We start from the raw sequence: 24,738 nt of genomic DNA, 5'->3' as shown, positions 1-24,738 counted from the left end.
AAACAGGCTTTAAATCAGGCTTTACAGTTTGAACTTGTTGGCACTTATTAAGTTTTTTAGGACAGAATTTATAAGCAGGGTTATCACCAAATGTATACTAGACTTTGAGGCCAAGGAGCTTATTTTTGAGGGATTAAAAGTTTCAGATGATTGTTGTCTGTATTACCTCAAAAACCTAAAGAGCCATTAAGTTTAGTCAAACTAATCTGCAGAAGTTTAAAAGCCTTTGAATGCTGCGAGTATTCAACTTTATTCAGCTCTGCCTGTCCTTCACCCAAAGTACCAGTACCTTCAGTTCAAACCCCGCCAGCAGGACCTTACTGGGGTAAAATAAAGCCTTAAGCCCCCTTCACATATACTCTTTAACACCTCAAGGCATAGAACAGCGAGGGCAGCATTGTAGCAGCCTTCAAAGCTCCATGCCACTGGACTCATTCACAGTATGAACAAAATTGTGTAAAAGAATATAGTGGTAGGAAAAATTAAATCGTTAGTTCTTTACTTTTGCAAAGATTGCAGGGGGGGACATGGTAAAAATGTGCATGCACATACCACCTCATTATGACTTCTTGCCGAAAGTTTGACAGTTTGCCTGGCATGGAGAAGTTGGAGTTTCGGTGAAGTGTGTGGCTGTTTGTACTCACATATGAACCCAACCTCAAATTTTAGGAAAAATTGAAAGGGAATAAGAGATTCTATGGCAGTGGTGCTCAAGTGGTTAGGCACCCATCACCTCCTTATAAGAAATTGTGACCAAGCTTTTTAAAAATGTTTAATTGCTTATATTTATTTGATAAAAATCTTGCAGATGGACCCTTAATGGAACAAAACATGACTTAATACAAAGAGGAAATAAACAAAAATGTTTAAAAAGCACATCATTATTGAAGGGCATGCATTCATACATTTTGTTTTAATCCTTTTTCCCGAGACAGCATGGAAATTTGATCGTTTTTCAGTGAATTTCCTTGTTATCTTGAGAAAACCTACTGGCTATCCAGGGAAAAGGTAATAAATAAGTTGAAATCTTAAACAAGACCAAATTTATTCATTATCTCAGGAAAACCTGAACAAGTCAGTCCACTCTGGACTTTAGCACAGGCTAGACTGCTAAATTTTGTTGTGCAACCCACTTTTGGGTAACTTAATCTGGACTTGGTCCCCTTTTGCAGCTTTAATGACCTCCACTCTTCTTAGAAGGCTTTCCACAAGATTTTGGAGTGTTTTTGTGGGGATTTGTGTCCATTTATTCTGTAGAGCACTTATGAAGTCAGGCACTGATGTTGGATGAAAAGACCTGGCTTGCAATCTCTGTTCCACTTCATCCCCAAAGGGGTTGATGGGGTCAAGTTCTTCCACACTGAACTCATTAAACCGTATCTTTATAGTCCATTGCTTTGTGAACTGGGGCACAGTCATGTTGGAATAGAAAAGGGTCTTCCCCAAACTGTTGCCACAAAGTTAGAGGCATAGCATTGTCCAAAATGTGTTGGTATGCTGAACCATTATGATTGACCTTCACTGGAGATAAGGGGCCCAGACAAAACCCTGAAAAACAGCCTTATACCATTATCCCTCCTCCACCAAACCTCATAGTTGGCACAATGCAGTCAGACAGGTAACATTTTCCTGGCATCTGCCTAAACCAGACTCACCTATCTGACTGACAACCTAGAAGTGTGATTTGTCACACTACAGTCCAGTGTCAGTGTGCTTTACACCACTCCATCTGATGCCCCATTGAATTGGTGATGTGAGGCATGCAGCTGTTTGGCCTTGGAGAACCCATTCCATGAAGTTCCCGTTGCACAGTTTTTGTGCTTACATTATTGCCATTATTATTATTGCTGATTTTTGGTGGCAGTGTGTCACTTTTTCTTCTCTCTTTGATCCAGGGGGATGGGGGCTCTGCTTTTCTTAGATGCATGTTGGGGGGGGGGTCCAAGGAAAAATGGTTTGGAAACACTGCTTTATTTAACCAGGAATTCCTGTTGAGATTAAAAATCTTTTTTCAAGTTTCCTAGCCAAAAGTTTATGGCACACAATGAGCAGCAAAGCATAAAAGTATACATTCACCAGTATACTACTGTTACAGCTGCTAAAACCCTCTCCTCCTCAAAGTTATTAGACCTTTCAAACACCATCGCCATGAAAACCAGATTTTACCAAAGCCTTCAAACCTACTGGGAGGTAGATGTTAGATTTAAGTTGTACTTCAGGCCATGCTGAAACTATCTCAGATGATGCAACGAGTGAAACCCTTATCATGAGTTAGAACCTCTGATCAAACCAGGCTTTGATTGAACTTATGCATATCTGGTGTGGTGAAGGAGCTAATGAGGTACTTGGTGAAAGGTGCATAAATATTATCTGTAGAGGAAAATCCACCCTGGCAGCTTTTATTTTAAGAAAAAAGAAGGTGTACATTTATCTTTCTATGCTGTCTATTAAATCTGTATAACTCTGTTTTCTGCAGGCTCCATGTCGTCTCTGGGCTCCAGTGGAGGCAGCTCCCTGTTGCAGGTTCCCGGAGCCCTGCCCACCATCAGCCACGCCTCGCTGGGCTCCGGACGCAGCATGAGGCCGAAGATCTTCCTCAGCACCTCTCAGAGCATCGACAGACACTCTTCTTTCAGACTGAGCCCAGCCGACAGCATGGACGGATACAGGTTCAGTCCAGCTCACAGGATACACAGACACAGACTCAACTCGGCTCACAGCATCGACGGGTACAAGTTCAGCCCGGCTCATCGGATTAACAGACACAGACTGAGCTCCACTCGCAGCATGGACGGATACAGGCTGAACCCCGAACACAGTGCGGACCGACCCACACTCATGTCCAGTCACAGCATAGACAGACACAGCTCTCTCAGACTGAGCCCCACTCACACTGCCAGCAGACGCTCCTCTCACTGGCTCAGTCCTGAAGACAGTTTGGACAGACACATGCTGAGTCCGTCCTACGTTCCAGAAAGTTCCGCCCTGAGGAGAGGGGCGTCCTTCCGCACTTCGAGCAGACAGCTACGGAGACAGGTGAGTCCTTACCTGATTTTGTCTCCTTTTCTCATGGTAGAGCTGACACACTGGAGCTCTGTGCTCCCTCAAATAGAATGTCAAGGGTTCGACCTGGCTCCTGTAGTTGCACGTCGATCTGTCCTTGAGCAAAACATTTAAACCCAGTTTGCCCTAACTGCTGCGTCAGTGGCTTGTGAATGAGTATGAATATGAATTAATGGGATTAGTTCATCCATCAGACAACTAGAAAAGCTTAAGTCTTTTCATTGTATATTTTTCTGCCAGTTAATTTCAGGATAATTCAAATCATTATTTTGTCTTTAAAAGAAAAAAAAAAACTCATCAAAGTTTGAAGTCTTTAAACATTTTTTTCCATGCAATCGTCCATAACTCAAAAACTCTTTAATTACTTTCAGATTAAAAGGACAAGTAGCAAATCCTTACTTTAAAGGAGCTTAAACAAATATTCCTGTTTGATTATTTAAAATAGGGCATTTTTAATTAATGAGTCATTTTTGTGGTGATGCTTGCAGAAAGTTTTTTTTTCATATATTGATTATTAATACTTAGTTTTGTTAACTTTTCTCTGATATTTTGCCACAGTCTTCTTCCACTTTGTCCCTTAATTTTTAGCAGTATCACTCAAGTGTCCCTCATTTATAGAAGCTATCACAGTACAGCAGCGTAGATTTCAATCTTCAAACAAACTGTTTATATGTATTAATAACTTAGCAGCGTTCCTATGTGTTCTGCAAACCCTTGACAACAAGTGACCGATTTTCAAGTCTTGGAAAAAGACAGAAAGGCAGAAAGTGGAAAGAAAAGGGAAATGTCCTGAAAAAGCTTGTACGGTCCTGAATTATTTAAACAGTTTCTTTTTTTTTTTAATGGCATTGTCTGAAAGCACTGAATGATATGAAGGATCGTGTCAAATAGTGACCGTAGGGCATGGACATTGTGTTATCCCCCACCACATCACATCATTTATTTTTGTAGCATTTTTGAGCATAGCGGCCAAATTCTAAAGACCCTGTGAAGTGAAAATGAATCTTTATTTAGGTTTGTTGTATGACAGGTCACTGTGTTATGAAGACCTAGTTCAAATTTTAGTCAAATAAAACATCTCCAAGTTTATAAAATTAAGCTTCAAAATAATTAAAAATGAGTCAGTAAAATCTGCTCTAGGATGGTGTGCGTGTCTGTCTAGAATCCTCTCATATTTAAAAAACATGTTACAATCTAAATGGAGGAAAGCTCTCACACCATTATCCTGACCCTTGACCTCATGAACAGAGCGCAGCTGCCTGGCTCTGTGCCAGAGAAGAGATAAAGTCTGTTTTCTGGTTCAAATCTCTCTGTTATATGATCATTTTAAGGATCCATGGACCACTGTGGCTGGTGGATTTGGCAAATTTACCTCACAGTGAACAAAAAAAATGGCATTTAACTGGCTGTTAACTTTCAATAAAAGCAGTGACATCAGCTAACAACAGACTGTTGTTAATAATATTTCTTATATTTGTTTAAAAAGAGACAGTTAAGTACAATTTGAAACACTGATCAATAGCATAAGTAAGTAAGAGGTGGTTATAGAGAAAAACAAGTAAAGAAAAAGTTCAAATTGATTGAACCATTATTGAAACATATTTGTATTAGTAAAATGAAGTGCTTTAAATCTGTAGATGTATTTGAATTTTTCTATGATCAATCTGTCATTGTTTATAACTTATTAGAGTTCATGGTTATAGCCAAAGACAGCACGTTAAATCAAACCTCCATAGAAAAGAACATATTGGTGTATGAACACCATGCCTCAAGCAATTTAATGGTCACATAAATTTCCATGAAGTCCCGGAAAATTATCTCTTGAAAAGAGAGGGAACCCAGCTCAGTTTAATCAGAATTGATAGCCCTCGTGTTCACTATGGATGAACAAATCTGCTCATTTATTTTCACTTATTCTACTGTGTAAGGAAAAAATGATTCATAATAGGGATAAAATAAACAAGGGTCAAAACATGTTGATATGTGGTAAGTCTTTTTAAATCTCTAAGATGCATTTTTAAATTTAAGGGCTTGTGTCCACAGCTGCCAATTTTTTGCGCTTGCTGTGCTCATTTTCAATATGAAACTGATGTTGGAAATACCAATCTTAAGGCCGGGAAGCATATCACAAATTTAGTCAAATTTGGCCGAACTCCTTTGTAGCAGCCCGTCATCAAACAGGAGTTTGCAATGCCATTTCAGTGAATGTGTCCCTGTAAAGAAAAAGTGGCAAAAGTCCGTTATGTGCTTTGATTTTGAAGGAAATGTCTCCATCTCTTTTGTTCTGTCACATTTTTGTTCCATCTCACATCCAAATTGCCCCACTTTTCATTTCAACATTTGGTTTTAATTGAAAATTAAAGAAGTTTAGGTTGTTTTTGTCGTGGGTCCTGGTGCTGGACCAAAGAACCACTGCTCTAAAACAAATCAGTTTTCCAAACTTCTCCTCACTGAGTCTAGATAAAAGAAAGAAAAAACACACTTTATATCAAACGGCTTTAGCCTCATATTAGCTCACAGGCTGCACAAAGAAGACTTCTTCTTTTCAGACTTCTTTTGTCTTGTAGCTCCAGCTAGAGATGCAATAAAAAATCAATTTCTCTGTTTTGTTGTGTGTATTTTTTCCAGATCATTTAGAAAATGGTTCTAAACCAACACAAACTCATTTAGTTGTGTATTTGTGTGTGTTTGTGTTGCAGGAGGCTGTGCGCAGCGACTCTGTGGATCAGAGCGGCTCAGCCGACGACCTGGCAGAGACTCATCTCACTGTTCCAGCCGCCTCTTCCACACCTCCACGCCAGCGATCGTCCAGCGTGCACACACTGAAATACGCACACGCCCAGAGGGTCATCTCATGCAGGAGCCACAGCCGGAGCCACAGTGAAACCAGTGGGCAGGAACACGTACCTGAGCCGGCCATCTGTGGCTCTCAAGCAGATGTAGAGAAAAGACCCAGCAGCCCGCAGAGCCAGTCCAGTCTGAAGGTCCCCAGCGGTGATTCCACACTATCAGCGCCGCTCTGTAGCTCCAAAATGGCTGGCTCTGACCCCAGCTCCCATTTGGACGCCACAGACGAGGAAGTGAGCCGTATAAACAGTTCTGTTCTCACGCACTCACAGACACAACCTCCTCCCGGCTCGTCACACAAAAGCAGACACCTTTCTCCGAGCCCTGGGGAGCACCGGAGCCGCCTCAGCCAATCGGTGTCTCCGGTGTCGGGCAGGAACAGGAAGCAGAGGATGAGCCCGCCGCCGGGAGAGGAGCCTGTTACTATAGCAACCCAGCTGATGGACAGCAGTGTTGAGCTGAGAAGGCGGACTCTGTCGTTTGATGCCACAACCCTCCCTCCTAATCATGCCGAGGGAAGCTCTGTGGACGACTGAACTAACTCAGACAGAGGAGGGATTATTTTCTCTAGTGCTGCTGCAGCACTCAAGAGGGGAGCGGAGCCACTATCCAAAACAGGAAGGATACCTGTTACCTTTCTATTAAAGGACCCCGCCCCTCACCTCGTCCTGTCCAATCACGATTTTCACAGGGTGTTTGAGCAGGACTTTTTCAGGCAGAGTGTGTCTGCATTTAAGGACCCTTTGTGAAGTTTGCACACGAGATGCACACGAGAAGACGTTTCCTTTTCTTCTATCATAGTCCTAGCTTTAGTTCAGACACTGTAGACCCCCACCCCACCCCACCCCACCCCGCTATAGTCAGTCCAACACTTACCGGCCCCCTGCTTGATCTCCTACTTCTGCTCTTACTCATACTTTTCTTCACACCTCAAGCCTTGGTCAGAGTACAAGATCACACATAGATGCAGCATGGATTAAGCTACTGTGTGGTCTACTCATGTGCACATAGATGTTGACAAAGAGAGAAACTTGGCTACTGAGTGCAGCTTATGATTACTGTAATTATTCCTTAATTTTATGATTTCTTTTTTTCTTGATAGAACAGTTGAATCGTTGGTCCACACATCAGATATATATAACTCAAGATGATGTCTCAAACCTTTTTTTTCTGTTAAATTGTCCAAAATGCAAAGATCTTCTATTTTCAAAGATCCTCTATTGCTAAGCTTGGAAACAATAGGGCTCAACAGCATGGTTCCAGGGGTAAAATTCCCATTTATTTTCTTTTAACAAATTGATTATTAGCCATATCATCAAGATAGACTTAACATGAGCTACATAAGTGTGAACAATGGCATATGCTACTGCAGAAGACTCCAGTGTTAGCTCCAGTGTTTGTGAATTATATACTTATCTACAGGATGTCTATTACCCTGAGTCTATGACAGTAGAAAGATCAAAAAGACACAAAAAGAGTTAAAAGTAAAATAATGGAAGTTGAAAATGTGATAAAAATGATTTGATTAATCTCAGAAATTTTGAAGTGAATCACTATAAAAGTTCTAATTTTTCAGCAGCCTTAATTAAAACATTTTCATTTGAAATGGAAACACTACAGTAAAGATGATTGTACAAAAAAGGTACCTGTATGATTTGAAGGCATGAAAAATTAACCTTAATTAATAAAATATATTGCAATGGGTTGTGGGATATGTAGTTCGTCCATCCTCGTTAAAATATATGCATATATGTTGTACCTTTGCTTTTTCTCTATTTTTAAATGCTGTTTTGCACCAAACCAAATGTTATATGGTCAAGCGCTCAGTAGGGTTGGGCCATAAATCAAAATTAAGATTAATTTGGAATATTTGTTTAAATTGAACAGTTACCAAATAAAGACATTTTTTTTGCAGCAGAGATTATATGCTCTTCACATTATGCAAACATTATAGTGTAGTTTTTTTTAACAGTTTGCAAAAAATCATACTTTCATTTGTTTGTTTTTCTTATCAAAAAATCTAGACTAAGACTGGCCAAAAATAAATCTTTGATGACTAAAACTGACTAAAAGTAAGTTTAGTTTTTATCAAGGTGACTAAAAATAGACTAAAACTAAAAAGGGTAGAAATGACTAAAATGTGACTAAAACAAAAAAGACATTTAATCTAAAGACTAAGACTGAGATTTAAATTAAAAATAGCTGTCAAAATTAACCCTGACTGTTCTAATAAGGATTTAGCGAAATGTCTATGCAGGATTTGAATGGTGAATTTTACTTCAGGAACCAGAGCCGCTAAAAAAGTGAGCAGGCACTGTTGAGCCCAGACGCTCAGTATTCGTCCATTTAAGGAGGTTCAAGCATCACATATTCAATATCTTTTCTTATCAAAATAAAGTCATAATGCTCTGATTTCTTGCTCTCATATAGAAGTACAGTAAAGCTGTACAAAAATGGACCTTTAAGTTAAATAATGTTAAAGCTGATTATGAATTTTCTATGTACAGTAGATGCTTGATTTCTTACCGCACCCTTGTATAGATAGGTGCAAAATTTTGTCCAAAAATAACTGATTAAGTACAGAGCTGTGAAGCAGCTTTTTAAAGATAAGCAATATGAGAACCTTGTATTTATCCAAGTGAGAGTTTTGTGTTTTTAATAAGACTTATCTTCCAATTTACATACCTCTCAATCTTCAGTAAACTGCCACTGAACCTTACAGGTTCTTTGTCATTGTCAAACTGCAGCCAAATGAATTATCTTTTTTGATATATAAGAAAAACTCCCACCTTTAATACATCAAGCCCAACAGTCACAAAAAGTCAAATTGCACTAAGAGTTAAATTGTGTAGTGTGACCTCGGCTTTTGTAGTTTCTACCTCGCTTCTTTTCCAAACCCCATCTATTTGAATGTTTTCGGTCCGCTTCGTTTCTCACCCCCCTCTTGACTTTCTTTTCTCTCTGTCCTAGTATTCTCAGGGTAGAGGTAGTTCAGATGCAGGTGAGTATGATGAAGCATGCAATCGGAGGTCTTCAGATTTAGACTGCCCCCTGCTGTCTGAAGCTGGAGCCGGTTTCGTCCTCAACATCAAACTGTACTGGGTGAAGTTTCGACGGATGCAGATGCACAGAAGGGCTCATTTGGGTGACTTACAGGTGTGAAACTTTGTAGAAAAAGGCGAAGATTATATTTTATTAACACAGCAGCGACGATATGAGGAGTACAAAGATGAATTTATACATTTATGAATGTCAATGTATCTGCTGGTAATGATGGATGATGAGGATGACAGTGCTATAGGATGTTGATTATAATGATGATGATGATTATGATGACTCTGGATGATGCAAATGTTTATAATGTTCCTGCAGAATGAAAGCAGGGCATATGATGCTCACCTGCTGTAACATGATTGGAAAGTGATGGAATAAAACCACTTCCTGACTTTCATTTGACTCATCACCTTGCTTAAATTCTATTTTTCCTTCATATATATATATATATATATATATATATATATAAGGAGAAAAAGGGTGTGGTTGCATTCCTAATAGATCCAAAAATAAAGCTCACACATCTGCCACCTGCTGCTGCTAATGAATTCAACATAACACTTTCTAATTATGGACTTCCAGCAGATGTTGTTCTGTATGCCTCACACATCCCTGGATCTTGGACTCAGTACATAATGACATTAAAAGAGTTCCCATGCAGCATGGAGCGAGGAAAAAATGATTAAAACATAAAGTGAACAAAGGCAGACGCAGACTTTGATCTAGGCGGTGGTTGTGGTAGTGGATTTATTTTATTTTTCATTTCGCCACTTCAGCATATCACAATAAAATATTTAATCACATGAATATTTCACACTGAAACACTACAGCATTCAGAATGCATTAAGCTGCCCTGCCTTTATTTCCTTGCCAAGAAAACGTACCAAATTCACTGCATCTCGTTCCTTCACATTCTATTGGTCAAGCTGCCAGTCCATCTTAACTCCCAGCCAATGAGAGGCCACATATCTGCAGGTAAGCTTGTGATTGGTCAGGCTGACTGAAGACTAACAGAAACAGATAAATGGAGCTACAGAGCTCAGGTTTCCCTCACTAAGGCAGATGGAGCTTCATCTCTGATCTACATCTATGTTAATCTTACCTCACCATATGAACATGCAGTCAAGATGTGCATGTGTGGATTCTTCCGAGTGTATATACACGTATTTCCAGGTGTGATTGTGAGTGGGTACAGCTGTGTTCACGTGCGCTGACTGTGTGTGCATGAGCAGAAGACAGTTATTGTCGACACAAGAGAGTTACAACTAACTAAGCAGAGCTCGCAGTTGCCATGGTGAAAATAGATCATACATTACGTGATCTGAAATTCCCTCCAATCTCAAGAGAGGAGGGGGAAACTGCAAAACAGCGAGGCAGGAAGTGGTGTCCGTGCCCGGGTCGTTTTCAGTGTCGTTCTCGGGCCTCCTCTGTCTGTCTGTTTGTCTCTAGAAAGCAGGAGCCATGGGTCTCTGCTGTGTAAGCTTCTGTGGGTCCAGGGTTTCAGTGAAGGGCGGGGCCTGGTAGGGGTTGGTTGTTACTATAGTAGCTCCGTTGGCGATGGGGTACGGTGTGGCCCGAGCATTGCTAGGGGCTTGCTCCATGTGTTGCCATGTGAATAAGTTTTGGCTGCTGCCAGTTAAGAAGCGTCGGAGAGCGCTCAGCGTCAGTACAGCCTGTTAGTAACACACAAACACATTAATTAGCAAAAGCTGTAAGTAGTGAAAACACTTAGAACATTTGCACTGTGACAAGAATGTTTACTGCTGTGTTAGCTTTGCCAGAAATCATGCATAGGAACAAGGAATCTTTAGGAGAGAGAGTATTTTTGTTGATTTCAGCACCTCTATTATTAAAAAAGAAGCTAGTGCAGAAATGCAAAAGTCTGCAGTTCCCCCAAGTGTCCACTTGAGGCATGTAAGAGCTGCTAATGTAACAACAAGGTATAATGTAACAACGCATAATGTAACAACAACAGGCGATGTTACAGCAATGCATCATGTAACCAACACATGATGTAATGACAATGGTTAATGTGACGACAACGCATAACATAATGACACATGATGTAACGATGCGTGCTGTAACAGTATATAATGTAAAAGCACATAATGTAACAGGTTATTATGTAACAGCGCATAATGTAAGGGCAAAGGTAAATGTGAAAACGATGCATAATGTAACAGGCCATCATGTAGCATCAAATAATGTAATAGCTGTAATGTAATAGCCCACTATGTAACTGCGCATAATGTAGCAGGTCATTATGTAACAACACATAATGTAACAAGCCGTTATGTAACAACACATAATGAAACAAGCCATTATGTAACAGTACATAATGTACAAGGCCATTATGTAACAGCGCCTAATGTAACAGGCCATTATGTAACAGCACATGATGTAACAGGCCATTATGTAACAGCGCCTAATGTAACAGGCCATTATGTAACAGCACATGATGTAACAGGCCATAATGAAACAGCACATAATGTAACAGGTCATTATGTAACAGCACATGATGTAACAGACCATTATGTTACAGCAATGTAAGGACAGCATATAATGTAAGGACAATGCATGATGAAACAGCGCAAAATATAACAATTACGCATAATGTAACAACGCAGAATTACAAAAAAGCGGATTAACGACAACACAAAATGTAACGGCAAGTAATTATGTAATGACACATAATGTTCTAACACATAAAAGTACAATGCATAGTAAAAAAACGCATACTGTGAAAAACACATAATGTAACAGTGCAAAGTGTAACTACACGTAATGCAACAACAGAGCACAGTGTAACAATGCTGCATTATGTAATAATGACGCATAATATGCGTAAGAACTTGAACTTTTATGTGGTCAGCATTTTGTTACATTATCCACCTGTTATTACATTATACATTTTTGTTAGTTTCATGCTACATTATTCATTTTTATACATTATGCGTTGGTGTTTCATTATGCACCGCTACATTAAGTGTCGTTACATTATGTGTTACCTATGAATTAATGTTTTATAACATGCTGCTGCTACATTATTGTCTATTATTGCTATTATTGTCTTCATTACATTATGCCCCGGAACATAATGCGTCACTGTAAAATTATGCATCATTGTTACATTGTGCCTCGTTATATTGTACATTGTTGTTACATACTGAGTCATTACATTATGTTTTGTTTCAAACATAACTAACATTCACACCAATTAGACTCACATAAATGCATAAAGTCACATAGATCAATTAAAGCCTGTGTGCTCATTAACAAGTAGTTTTATTTATTGTAGTGTCACATGGCAACTAACTTTTTGATAATGGCAATCAGTTTACTGTTTGCATGTTTCGTATTAAGAATAAAGATTGAAAGGACTATCAGTATCAGACTGTCATCAGACCACAGTATTACACCAGCTCTGCTTGGTATCTCTCTGTCTTTGAAACTCTATACAGGGTGATACCAGTGTAGTTTTTTGGTTAAAGTTGGCACCCTAAACTCCTGTGCAGAAACATCCCTGATGACATCACCCAGGTAAGTTCCTCAGATGTTACAGTCAGAGCATCATATGCAGAAACCCTTAAAGGCTGAGCTCAGTTTCTCATAGTGAGTAATCTAACAATTCTGTGAAGACTGAGAGAGTTCTTTGTCACATGCTATAAATCCTCCAGAGATGAATCAAGTCATAATGCATTCACTGAAGAATTGAAAGAAAGGCTTGATGCTCTAAAATAAGATCTTATGTAACATACTGTATTTCTCTGACACAATTACAGTTTAACCTCTCCACTGGTTCTGACAGTGAGATGAATGGCTGCTGTAGGCCTGGTGGTGAGATTACTTTAAAAGGCTCCACTGGGTTATCAGTGGATGATGAATCAGGCTGACTGGTCGTGTTTTTTCTTCTTTTTTTTATTAAAGCAGGGATGTCTGGTTGAGAGAAGCTCTTCTCTGGGAGCATTTGGTGCCTGTTCCCAGTCTAAGCTGCTGGCTGTGGAGGGATTATGTGCCTTGGACTTTGGTGGTTGTAGTTATGCATTGCTCCTCCACTTTGAGCTTGTATTGCACTTCTTAGACATCTAAATACTTGAAGCACGTTCGTACCTCAGATTTGGGGTCACAGTTCGGTATGGGTTCAGTTCAGTGATAGAAAAAGAAAAAGTACCAGATTTAAACTTCCAGAGGTCCCTCGCTTATTGTTTTTCTTTTACTAATGTTAGTGCAGCTAATATTTTATTCAGAAGTTCGAAACATAAATTTGAATCAACTGATCAATTCTTTGTTCCATCTAGTGTTATTAAAAATTATCAGTGATAGTTGGTACAGCCTGTGAGGTATTAAACAAAAGACAAAAAAGAGGAAAACAAAAAAAATATGCAAAATGGAAAGCAAACCGAAAAAACAGTCCAATATCTCCTAGTTTACAAAAGTAAAATAAATACCATTGCAAATTAAAATTGTGCTTTTTAGAGCAATATATCATGTTAATGCTTTATGATGAGTGCTGTAACACCATTTTGAATTAAAAAAAAAAAAAAAAAAGAAGCTGGTGCAGTGATTCCTCGTGCAAAATCCTGACTCGTGTGTCAGTGAAGGATCCCAGACTAGCTCATGTAAACACAGGATGGGATGTTGCAACAGAGTCTGAGCAGAGTGCTCAAATGCATATTTGCAGTCCTTGTTCTCTACTTCTACAGGTCTGTGTATAGTCTTTAAATCTATCAGAAGCTGTAATGTCTTTGATCCTCTCTTCTTTCACTTCCGGAGGTTTTTAAAACAACGTGGAGATGAGGAGAGGGTGAAAAAGGCAGTGGGTCTCGCTGCTCTGCCGCTCTTACAACGGAAGCCGGGACCAAACTTTTCTTCTTTGTGTGTTTTCATATGCCAGCTACTTCCTCTTCTTCGTTGATGGTTTAATAGCAGTTAGCAACCACACTTAACAACATTACTGCCACCAAGATTGGCAGATAAATACTGTTATATTTGTTTGTTTTTTTTTAATGGTTCTGACGTATTCGTTGTGGGGCTACAGGCACCGAACCATGATGGTTCAGGACGAATACATAAACCGTTACACCCCTAATGACCAGGGTATGTAATCATAATGTATAAAGCTGCCCTGTGATATATTCTACTGATAAGCAAACAGAGTTCAGCAAGCTTGAAGCTTAGAATACAATGTTTTTAGACCTGCTTTGTCTTGTGACCTTCTCAGGGGTTTATCAATAAACGGACTGCAAACATGTTTTACTGATGTTAAAGCACATATCTGCTAAAATAACGTAAATATAACTCTGTGTTTATCATTTTCCTGTCTATTCAGGTTGAGAGATGCATTCACCCTGCTGTAAAATGTAACAGCCCTCTATTCTCTAGATCAGTGGTTCCCAACCTTTTTCCTTTTAGGGACCTCCCTACTCACATCTAAGAAAACATAAGCATCCACAGAACCCATTTGAAAAAAGTACACATCCGTTTCAATTGTTTTCACTGACAAAATCCCAACATAAAAGACCTACAGACTCTTTTCTTAGAAAAAAAAAAAGGTAAAAAAAAAAAGGTAAAAAAAACTATCCATTATTATGACAGTGTATCAGGGCCAGGGAAGAAAAAATAATTAAGAATATCTGTTACTATTCAAGAAGTTTAAAAAGTCATTAATTCAGATTTTTTTTTAACTTTAACTATTTTTTTACTTTAACTGTAAGTGAACCACAACTTTGAATTTTGAGACTTTAAGTCTAAAAGTCAAAGATCAAACCACTGTTTTCAGTTTGGTTTCTTACTTACTTTGCAGGTTGTAAATTTATGATTTCAGGAACTTCTTTTTTTTTTTCTTTTTAAATTTAAGACTTTTTAAACTCTGAAAATCTGAAATTGTTTGCTTGTAAACATAGACTTTATAATCTCAAAATTTTCTATTTTTCCCCCTAAATTTCCAGTTTTTGCTGAAAAATGAATGGAAACTGTCAAGTTATTCAAATTTTAGGGTGGCTTGAGAACGCTGTCATGCATTATGTTGCTAATCATGATTTAAAAAAAAAAAAACTTATACTAACTGACAACATGAGAACAGACAGGGTCCTGCGCCCCCTGAAATCTTTTGCACTCCCCCAGGGGTTCCTGGACCCCCAGGTTGGGAACCACTGCTCTAGATTCCCTGCATGAGAGTTATGACACTCCCATAGGCAGTCTCAAAAGCCCTGACTTGTTAACATGAACACTAAAATGAAAAGTAAGGTGTGACACAACCTTTGAACAATTGCAAGTCTGAAATGAGCTTTAGCGTTATGCAGAGAGTGCTGGCAGGTAGTTGCAGGTCTAGGGTATATTTTTTCTACTATACAAAATACTTTGAAAAAGTTGCTCATCTGTGGCAAAGAGACTACAGATATTGTCTAATGCATAAAATGTTGATGGTTATTAGCCTATCTATCTGATAAATGCATTTAATCCTCAAAGAAGCACAAAAGTGGTCTTCATTCAGAGAGATTATTATCTGCTTAAACTAAATCTGAGTCATTAACTTTTAATTCCCACAGATCTTAATTTTGCAACAATACAAAACTGCCAATGGCATTTTCAGCCAGGTTCAATATTGATGCTATCTTCTGGGTGGGAACAGAAAAATGTTCCCCCTGCAGTATGGTGGTTACCCACGGATAGGTCCCATCTTATGTTACTAGAGGTACTGCAGGTATGTGTATGTAGTTATTTGTCAGTACTGAAAACATATATACTTGATATTTTACTTCAAAATTTGAGCTGTTTATCCACCTATAAATACAATCTAGGTGAGAGAATGAGTGTGTGTTAGACTAGAGAGAGGGTTTGAGGAGTCCTGGGCAGGAGCCTCTGCTTGTCCTCCATGAAGGAAATGCTCTTAAATCTGTTCATTTCCAGCAGACACTGATAACCCTGAAATACACATACACACATGATGATGATGATGATGATGATGATGACGATGATGATGATGGATTCAAACACTCATAAACATTCACAAAGGCTGAGGAAACATTAACACACATACAAACATACAGAGAGGTTAAAAAACTCCTACAGACCCAGGTGAGGATGGAGAAGAAGCAGAAAGCGATGGTGGCTCTGGCGGCATCGGAGCCCTGAGCCAATGGGAGCTCATCTGGTGAGGTCGCCTGCCACTGATTGGCCAGAAAGCAGAAGCCAACAAACCACAGGAAGCTGGCAAGACCTGGAGGAGGGGAGAATGTATGAATCACCATGCACTAGTATATTACTATACTAGTAATAACTTGAATTTTCTTTGATTTATTGATATTCAAACTGTAAGTTAACATGTAATACTGTTGTTTAAAGTTATACAGTCTGTATCCACCAATAAAAGATCTGCAGTGAAAATGTGTGAAGAGTGACAACAGATATATCTATCAATCTTTGTTTGTTTTTTGTGATCAAATGTTTTTATTCATTATCAGAGTGAGGTTTAGGTCACATATCAACAGACACATTTCCTCACTTTGCCCCCCCCCCCCCCCCGGCACGTTTTTACACCTTTACTGCAGATGTACATGTAATCTTTGTTTGTATAGCTCCAAGTCAGAACTGAAGTTACACTATATGAACAAAAAAATTTGGCTGTACCAGTTAATTGTTTAATTGAGGTGTTTCAATCAGACCCACAGGTGTATATAAAAAAAGCATCCAACCATGCAATCTCAGTTTGCAAACATTTCTGATAGAAAATGGATCGTTCTGAAGAGCTCAGTGACTTTAAGCGTGGTATCGTGATGGATGCCACCTTTGCAATAAGACAGTTTTGAAATGTCATCCCTGCTGGATATTCCACAGTCAACTGTAATGATATTGTTAGACAGTGGAAGCATTTAGCAACAACAGCAACTCAGAAGACCATGTCAAATCACAGAGCTGGGTCTAGACTGCTAAGGTGCATGGTGTCTACAAGTCGCCAACACTGCTGGTTCCATAGCTGAAGCTGGCATTAATGTGAGCACAAAACCTGTGCGGCAGGAGTTTCCATGAGTGAGCAGCTGCATGCAATCACATCACCAAGTCCAACGGCAAGCGGAGTGGTGTAAAGCTAATTGACACTAGACTGTGGAGCAGAGGAAACATGTTCTGTGGAGTGACCAATCACGCTTCTCTGTCTGGCAGTCAGATGGGTGAGTCTGGGTTTGGCGGATGCCGGGAGAATGTTACCTGCCTGACTGCGTTGTGCTAACTAAGAAGTTTGGTGGAGGAGGGATAATGGTATGGGCTTTTTCAAGGGTTTGACTTGGCCCCTTATCTCCAGTGAGGGGCAATCTTAATGCTTCAGCATACCAAGACAATTTGGACAATGCTTCCAATTTTGTGGTAACAGTTTGGGGAAGGCTCTTTTCTATTTCATCATGACTGTGCCCCAGTGCACAAAGCAAGGACTATAAAGACATGGTTTGATGAGTTCAGTGTGGAAGAGCTGGACCGGCCTGCACAGAGTCCTGACCTCAACCCCATCAAGCATCTTTGGGGTGAACTGGAACAGAGATTGCAAGCCAGGCCTTCTCGTCCAACATCAGTGCCTGGCCTCAAAAATACTCTACAGGGTGAATGGGCACAAATTCCCACAAAATCTTGAGGAAAGCCTTCCATGAGGAGTGGAGGCTGTTTTAGCTGTAAAAGTGGGCCAACTCCATTTTAAGTACATTAATTTGCCATTGCTACCGACAGGTTGCATTTCCTTGAGCGTGGAATAATAAGAGATGAATGCACTCATTGAAGATGTAGTGCTGTTTTAATCAAATAAATAAGATAAAATGTGCTTGTAATGGAGAATTTGGACCTTCTGGTTGATGATTTTTCCCAGCGTTTCGTGCACTTGTGCCGAACTCTGTAAAGCTAGTTAGCTGATGGTGGTAGCTTCATATTACTTCTACAAACATACCAAAAATTCCTATATTAAACTAGTCTTTCAAGTTGCTGAAAAGGTCTAGACATCATCAAATGTCAGATGATTAAAGCAAATCAGACTTATGAATTTTCCTTCTTCATATGGTGTCTCATCCTTAAAGCCTTTTGAAATTTACCAATTGCAGTAAAAAAGTCAACAGCAATATAGATCAGGGTGAGTTCAATCAAAACCAATGCCCAGAATGCACTGCACAACTATAGCAGCCTGCATGTGAATCTAGTTCTCAACATGTAGAAATAAGTGTTTCTTTGTACAATATTCACAAAAAAGACTAATAATGTTCGAATAAGGTCAGTCTATCTTTAGAACAGGGTTTACTTTAAAGTTTATGCATTTTCTTTTGAGTTTATGGGTTTTTTTAAGTGCATCCTTCTTATATCTGTTTTATTCAAACTGCTCTGCATATTCACATCATACTCTTTCAGCAGTAGTCTATGTATAATTCAGTGTACCGGAGAAAACGAGGTCCAGCAGGACGGCGCGTCTTCTGTCCTTGACGTTGCTGATGGAGGGAAAGTAAAAGTCCAGGATGAGGAAAAAGATGCTGCCAAGGAAGCAGGCCACGCCGATGGTGATGCCGTAGTTACAGGCGTCGCCGTTGTTGTTGAAGACGCAGAGCAGACGTTCCGAGCCAATGTTGATGTAGCCCTCGTTCACGATGCAGCTGAACACCACTATGGAGAAAACCTGCAGGGAGACACACGTGGACTGATTTATTATCTAACATGTAGCAGAGAATGAAGTCACACTGGAGTGTGAATGCCCGTCATTCCTCATACACACCACAAACAGACATGGCAGCTTCTGGACACAAAAATACACTCAAAAATATTAAAATAGTTATTTTGGGTGAACAAACAACTGAAAGCAAAACTAGACAAGCAGTTTGAAAAGGCAGCAGTGAGGAAAAGAGGGAATAAAGGAAGTAAAAAAACAGCCTGAGAACAGTGGATCAGAGTCGGAGCAGATGAAAAGCTTAGACAGAGCCACGAGAAGAAGGAGACAAGGAGCCAAGTTCATAAAGAACCCCTGCTGTTCATCAAATCACCCCTGAGGGACAGAAACAAGGTCAACAGAGGGAGAGGAAGAGTTTGTCAAGGAAACCTTCAGTGATACATCAAGAAGCTTAGCCTTAGCAGGAAACATCCCCTGCACCTTTAACAAAACAACGATAACGAAGACGAGAAAGACGACAAAGACAACACTCTTAAGACCCCAAAACACGTGTAGAGCTCAAGCAGATGAATTTATTGTTCTGTATTAACATGTTATGCATAAAAAGTGCCCAATCCTCATGAGTTTAAAAGACACAGGGACACTATTATAATGTTGCACTTCAATGCATGTTCATTTAACGGCTCAGAATTGATAGAATATTTTGCCTCTTCTTTCAGGCTTTGCAGATAAAATCTGCAACAAAAACAAAGATCTTTTCTCATGTCGCAACTCAAGCATTTCATAATTCCCTAAACAGAAAAATCAACAATAATGGAAGACATTTTCCTGAAAAGTACATCCCCTAAGTCATCATAAATGAAAGAGTAAAAGAGAAAAGGAACCTCATTCAAATGTATTATTGTGATTGAAATATCTTATGTTTTGAAAAAGTGGTCTTTAAAATCTAAAATATCTTACCACCAGTGACTAGAAGATCATTAAGAAAATATTTCTAATTAATCAATAAGTGGGAAAAAATATGCATCATAGCCATCTCATACCCTTTTCCACCAAGCTAATTCCAGGGCTAGTTTGGAGCCGGTCCTTAATCTAGTACCAAGGCCAGAAAAACTGGTTCTATTGTGGTACCGATTCCCTGCTGGTCCAGGGGAAAGAACCAGCCCAAGCCTGGGGGTCTGCATGCTCAGATTAGGGGCCAGGTGCTGTCGTGTGGCTTGGGAAAAGATTGGAACATACAGATGGCCAACAGAGCTTCAGATGAGATGGTGCAAAACAAACCTGGATGCAAAAACAAAGCAGCAGGGATCTGAGGAGACGAGCTGTCTCCTGGCTGTGAGGGCCTCAGATTTAGTACAAAGAAAGCTTGAGGCAGCAATGAGAGCTGGGTGTTACTTGGAAAACGGGGATGCACATTGACGTTCACAGTAATTTAATGACATGACTCTCTGGTCAGCTTAAGTCCATGGAACAGTAAACCAGTTCTCTGACAAAACCAACTGCAGAGCGGCTCCATCTCTGGCCCAGGACGGGCCCTGGAGCTGGCTTGGTGGAAAAGGGGCATCAGTGACATCACACACTGGTTTCTGAAGAAGCATCTTGAAGCCAGATGATGGCGGTCCACATGTTGGAAATGCTGACTCAAACTAAGCTTTGGTCAAAATATCAACAGGCGGAGGTGGAGTTAAGGCAGGCCTGAGGCCTCCTGATGACAGGCATGGACTCAGGCCAATCCGTCAGCTTTGCAAGGTCAGCACTACACTAGATAAGACAGACCTTGCAGAAAGTCCAGGTCTACAGCACATGCTTTCTTGTATATATGTTTGACCAGTACTTAGGACCCACCACCCCCTCACGTCCGTTTCAGACTGGGTGCGTGCTCGCTATGTGACAGCTGTAGCACTCATCAGTTCCAGCCGTAGCACTCGTCAGTTCCAGCCTATTCAGCTTGTATACCAGACATCAGGCTGTGTGTTGTCTGTGTCTCCCTGCTGTCACAGCCTTGCCCTTCTTTATAAGTTTTAGCTTCATAATTCCCTCTACTATTGACTTGAATCATTGTATAACCCAAATGAGCTGGGAAAAAAATCTATATAAAAGCATACTAACAAGGTGAGCTTCTTCACAGAAATGCAAACCAGGCTTTTACTTTGAAAAGCACAAGTGGAGACAGAGGAAAGAAATAGCAGGACAGAAACTTCAGTGGAAACTGTGAGCCCATGCCGACAAGAGCTACTGTTGTCATAAGTGGGACTTAGTTCTAACACTTCTTCAGGACATTTCTGATAGAGGATAGGGGCTGCAGCCTGCATCACTCCCCATCCAGAGTTCCCTGCCTTACTGAGTGTTGGTGTTTTAAGGACCTTCTTTAAATTTCTGGAGATAAGTTGGAGAAACAAACCCCACCAGATGAGCTGAAGGGAAATTGGTCATCAAAGTAAGTTTATGGCTGTTGCTTTACACTTCTAATGGTGAATTATAGACAAGCTATAGTCAGTGCAATATTTCTACTCTATGAAAACGGCGTCAGCTGTTGAAGTAGAAAATTGAGCTGAAATAACTAGTTTGAAATTAACTGTTTTTTTCTCTGATGAAGCAAGCAGGCACTAACAGCTGTTCAGATACACTGAGGCGGAGGAATACGTAGCCGGTAGCTGAAGCCCAACTGCAAAATAGTGCCAAACACAGAGGGTTTCTGGGTTTAAATTGAAATGCTTTAATTTTTCAATATAGCATGCAATTGAGCCAGCATTGTTTTGTTTTGTGGCCCATTTTCATCAAAAAAACTCAAAACTACATGGAGCAGCTATATCTGTCTGTGGGGTAATATAGGCTAGCTTCTCCAAGCACATCCTGCTTGAAGGGGCAATGCTTGCACTGGAGGCTAATGGCACTGCTATGGCCAAGTAACTGATTTGACCCAACTCCATAAATACTTTAATGTTCTTTTAAAGGTCACATATTATGCAAAATACACAGAAAAATATGTGCCCCTGGCCTGTCCACAATCCCCCCAAGAATCAGAAAAATCCATTCCCTCCCCCCATTTTTCTCCACCTTTCAGAAAATGTGTGCTGAAACAAGCCATTCTCAGATTTTCCCTCCATGATGTCATGTAGGGAATTAGCCCTACCCCCAGGTTCGGTTGGCCCTCCCCACATGGGAGAAAGTTTCCCCTTCCTCTCCTGACATCTACCCCAATAGACCCAACATTTATCCACCTTTGCATGCACTTTTAACAGGCAGAAACCTCGATCAGAGCCAGACTGACAGGTGCACAGCCATCCTCCGCCTTTAAACTCACGCTTCTTGCACTCCATGTCATTAGAAATAATCCCTTTGGTTTCAGCTGCTTTGTGTTGCATTTATTAAAGTGATTGCCTCAATATATTATGTAACAGGATGATGATTGGTGATGCACTCAAGGGGACATCACATTAATGCTGCGACTGCAGAGATTACAGCCAATCTAGACCACCTTTAACACTATAGGTGGCTTATACCTTTGTGATATATCATTATTTTGTTGTTGATTTACATATTTGATCAGTTAATTGAATTTTCAAAGTAACAGGTACCCTCTAAATACAGGAGAGTGCATATATATATTAAAATTGTATTTTAATGGCAGTATTTCAGATAAACATATCTATAGATGTGCTGTCCTGTTATCTGGTTTGTTTTTTTGTCTAAAATCTTCATTTTTACATTTTTTTTTTAAAGAAGCTTTGCCCCCTGGACAAATCAGGTTGTGTAAATGTAATTATAAGACAAAGAAAGAGAGAGAGAAGCTTTCTGTCCTCCTGTTGACTGGCTGTGCCACCTTTAAAAAAAACAAAATTATGGCTCCTTATTCCTCCAGGGCGCACATTCAGCTGTGTGGTGACTCACAGCTGCACTGACATGATACAGAGAGGTGTTACATTTTGGCTAGCGGGCATTTTAATCCAACACATGAGCTCCATCTAGACACAAAGAGGCTCCTGGTAAACATATGGTAATCAGACACTGCTGCTGCTGACGCTCCAGCTGCATCTCTCACACGATTTCTGCTCATTTTACCGCGCTGAAATTAACAACACGTGTGAGATTTGACAGGAAATGACATATTTTCTGTTCAAAAGCATGATTTATGTTTAAGGTGAGCTGGCTGGAGAGATGAGCAAGGCGTGAGCGGCAGAGACAACGTGAATGAGACAGAGGGGGGGAATGCAGGTAGGCCTGTTCATTGATAGAAAACAGCACATTGCAGAGGAAGCTCACTTACCCACGACATCAGTCTGAGGATGGTGCGGGGATGCGTGAAGAAGGCGACCGCATCGAAGCTGACGCTCCCGGCCTTCCCGGCGCCGTACGCGCCCGCTGGCTGCATCCCTCCGGCTTTCTGCTGCACCGACGCCCGCTGAGAGAGAAGAGGAGACGGAGAGAGAGCAGCTCGGAGCGGCAGCGTCCTGCTCCAGCCTCCGTGTGAAGTCACAGCGCGTCACCGAGGGACGAGAGGGGGCTGCGCCGTAAAATGAAGCCCACCGTCTGCTAATTGTGGCACTAAAAGCCTCAATTTAAACCATTTCTATTGTGCAGCTCCATTTTGTGTTTCATTGATTGCTGGTTTATCCAATTTCTTTTTTTCGTTGTCACGGTTAGTGTCTGTTTTCTAGTCTTTTTTTGTCTAGGAATGAAATAGCCTGGAGCCTGTGAAACTTCCCCATTTCACCCATATATGCAATAATCCAAATTTCACTTAGTATACACACTTCCATTCTCAAAAGTACCTATAATCCAGCCATTTAAAGCAAATTAATATTAGCCTTTAGCTCAGAGGATGTATACAGCATGGGCAGCATAAGAGCTCCCTAAAAGTGAAGCCAAAATATTTAGGGCTCCCCCTGCTGACCAACTGCTGCATAATTGAAAATATATGTTGGATACATCTTTCTCAAAAATGGTTTCCATCTTCATAGTTAATTCTTTTCATTTTGATTTATGGCTTAGTGTTTAATATTACATGTTTAAAAGCAGAGTCATCGGAGGACGACGAGGCGGTAGCTAAGGGCGCGGTTGAGTTGCACTCGAAGCCATTAGCTTCCGCCAGTGCCACACTAAGCTCAGATGTAGCTATAGTGTAGCAACAGTTTTATCAGAGCTGTGTACTGTAAGCTGATACATACAGTGGCTGCCACTGCTACAGTGATTAGCTCATAAGTACCTTTAGAAAAGACACTTTTATCAGAATTGCTCCACATTACTTAATAAAAAACAAGAGCAAAGAGCCACACTTTGACGCCAAAACATTTTCACTCTTCTCTTGACCGGCCTGGTATAAGTTTTATCTACATCATAATCCACTGTTCATATCCTTTGGCAGTTTGCATCAGAGCTGCATGCAAACAACCTCATTTTGTCTTATTGCTCTGTCTGGCCTGTAATAACTGTGACAGAGCATTTTTGAAAAGTCCCGCCCCTTTCCCAAATGCTTTGTATGGCAGCTATCTATGGCAGTCTATCCAGCATGTTAGGTAGGGATATTTTAACAATTATAAATGTTATAAATTGCCATATATTCCACAATATAAAAAATACCATTTGAGAAAAATAAATGAACTGAATTGAAAAATTGAATGGTCAGGATGCCTGCGCTTACAACATGAAAACTGCTATTATAAGTTAGTACATTTCCAACATGTCTTTATACTGTACTCTGATTTTGTAACATAAACCAATTGGCTTTAAAACCTGAAGTGGCAGTTCCTTCAGTGTCCGCTAGAGGCTTAACCTTGCAAAGCAGATGGATAGGCCTGTTTCCTTGTTTTTCACTGGCGAATCCATCTTGCAAAGCTCCCATCTGAACCGTTTGGGCCCAGTTAGAAAGTGACAGGACCAATCAGTGATGAGGGGCAGTACTTTCAGGCACAGCAGAGTCGTGACATAAACAGTCCGCAGCAAGAGCTGGTGCAGTTATGGAGGAAGAGATTAGCGTGGATGCTGCTAAAGCACCAGTTTTATTGGAACTTGACAACATTTCTCCGTTAAAAGAAGAACAAAGAACAGCGGTGAGTTGTTCAAAAATGACAAAAGTCAAATACTTACATGTCTGTAGTTGCATGTTTCATGTTATTCCTCAGTAGCTGCCCACGCGCAGCTCG

General features: G+C 40.2%; 2 protein-coding genes across 2 annotated transcripts in view; one reads left to right on the top strand and one right to left on the bottom strand.

Annotated features, from left to right (window-relative positions):
* The window catches only part of LOC121508361 (voltage-dependent T-type calcium channel subunit alpha-1H-like), a 111,162-nt gene extending 103,315 nt beyond the window's left edge, over positions 1 to 7,847 (top strand). The window contains exons 34-35 of the mRNA XM_041785157.1: positions 2,477 to 3,036; positions 5,763 to 7,847. Of these exons, the coding sequence (XP_041641091.1) occupies positions 2,477 to 3,036; positions 5,763 to 6,446 (1,244 nt within the window). The 3' untranslated portion in view covers positions 6,447 to 7,847. The remainder of the gene's footprint in view (positions 1 to 2,476; positions 3,037 to 5,762) is intronic.
* A 1,848-nt stretch (positions 7,848 to 9,695) lies between these two features.
* LOC121508666 (synaptogyrin-3-like) lies at positions 9,696 to 23,061 on the bottom strand. The gene is made up of 4 exons (XM_041785659.1): positions 22,863 to 23,061; positions 18,373 to 18,607; positions 16,038 to 16,183; positions 9,696 to 10,637 (listed from the first exon to the last, which is right to left on the bottom strand). The coding sequence occupies exons 1-4, from the start codon at positions 22,965 to 22,967 to the stop codon at positions 10,410 to 10,412; spliced, it is 714 nt and encodes a 237-aa protein (XP_041641593.1). The 5' UTR covers positions 22,968 to 23,061; the 3' UTR covers positions 9,696 to 10,409.
* Positions 23,062 to 24,738: the final 1,677 nt, after the last annotated feature.

The sequence above is a fragment of the Cheilinus undulatus genome, linkage group 4 (genome assembly GCF_018320785.1).
Source record: "Cheilinus undulatus linkage group 4, ASM1832078v1, whole genome shotgun sequence".
Taxonomy (NCBI): Eukaryota; Metazoa; Chordata; class Actinopteri; order Labriformes; family Labridae; genus Cheilinus; species Cheilinus undulatus.
This window is presented reverse-complemented; position numbering and strand designations above follow the sequence as displayed.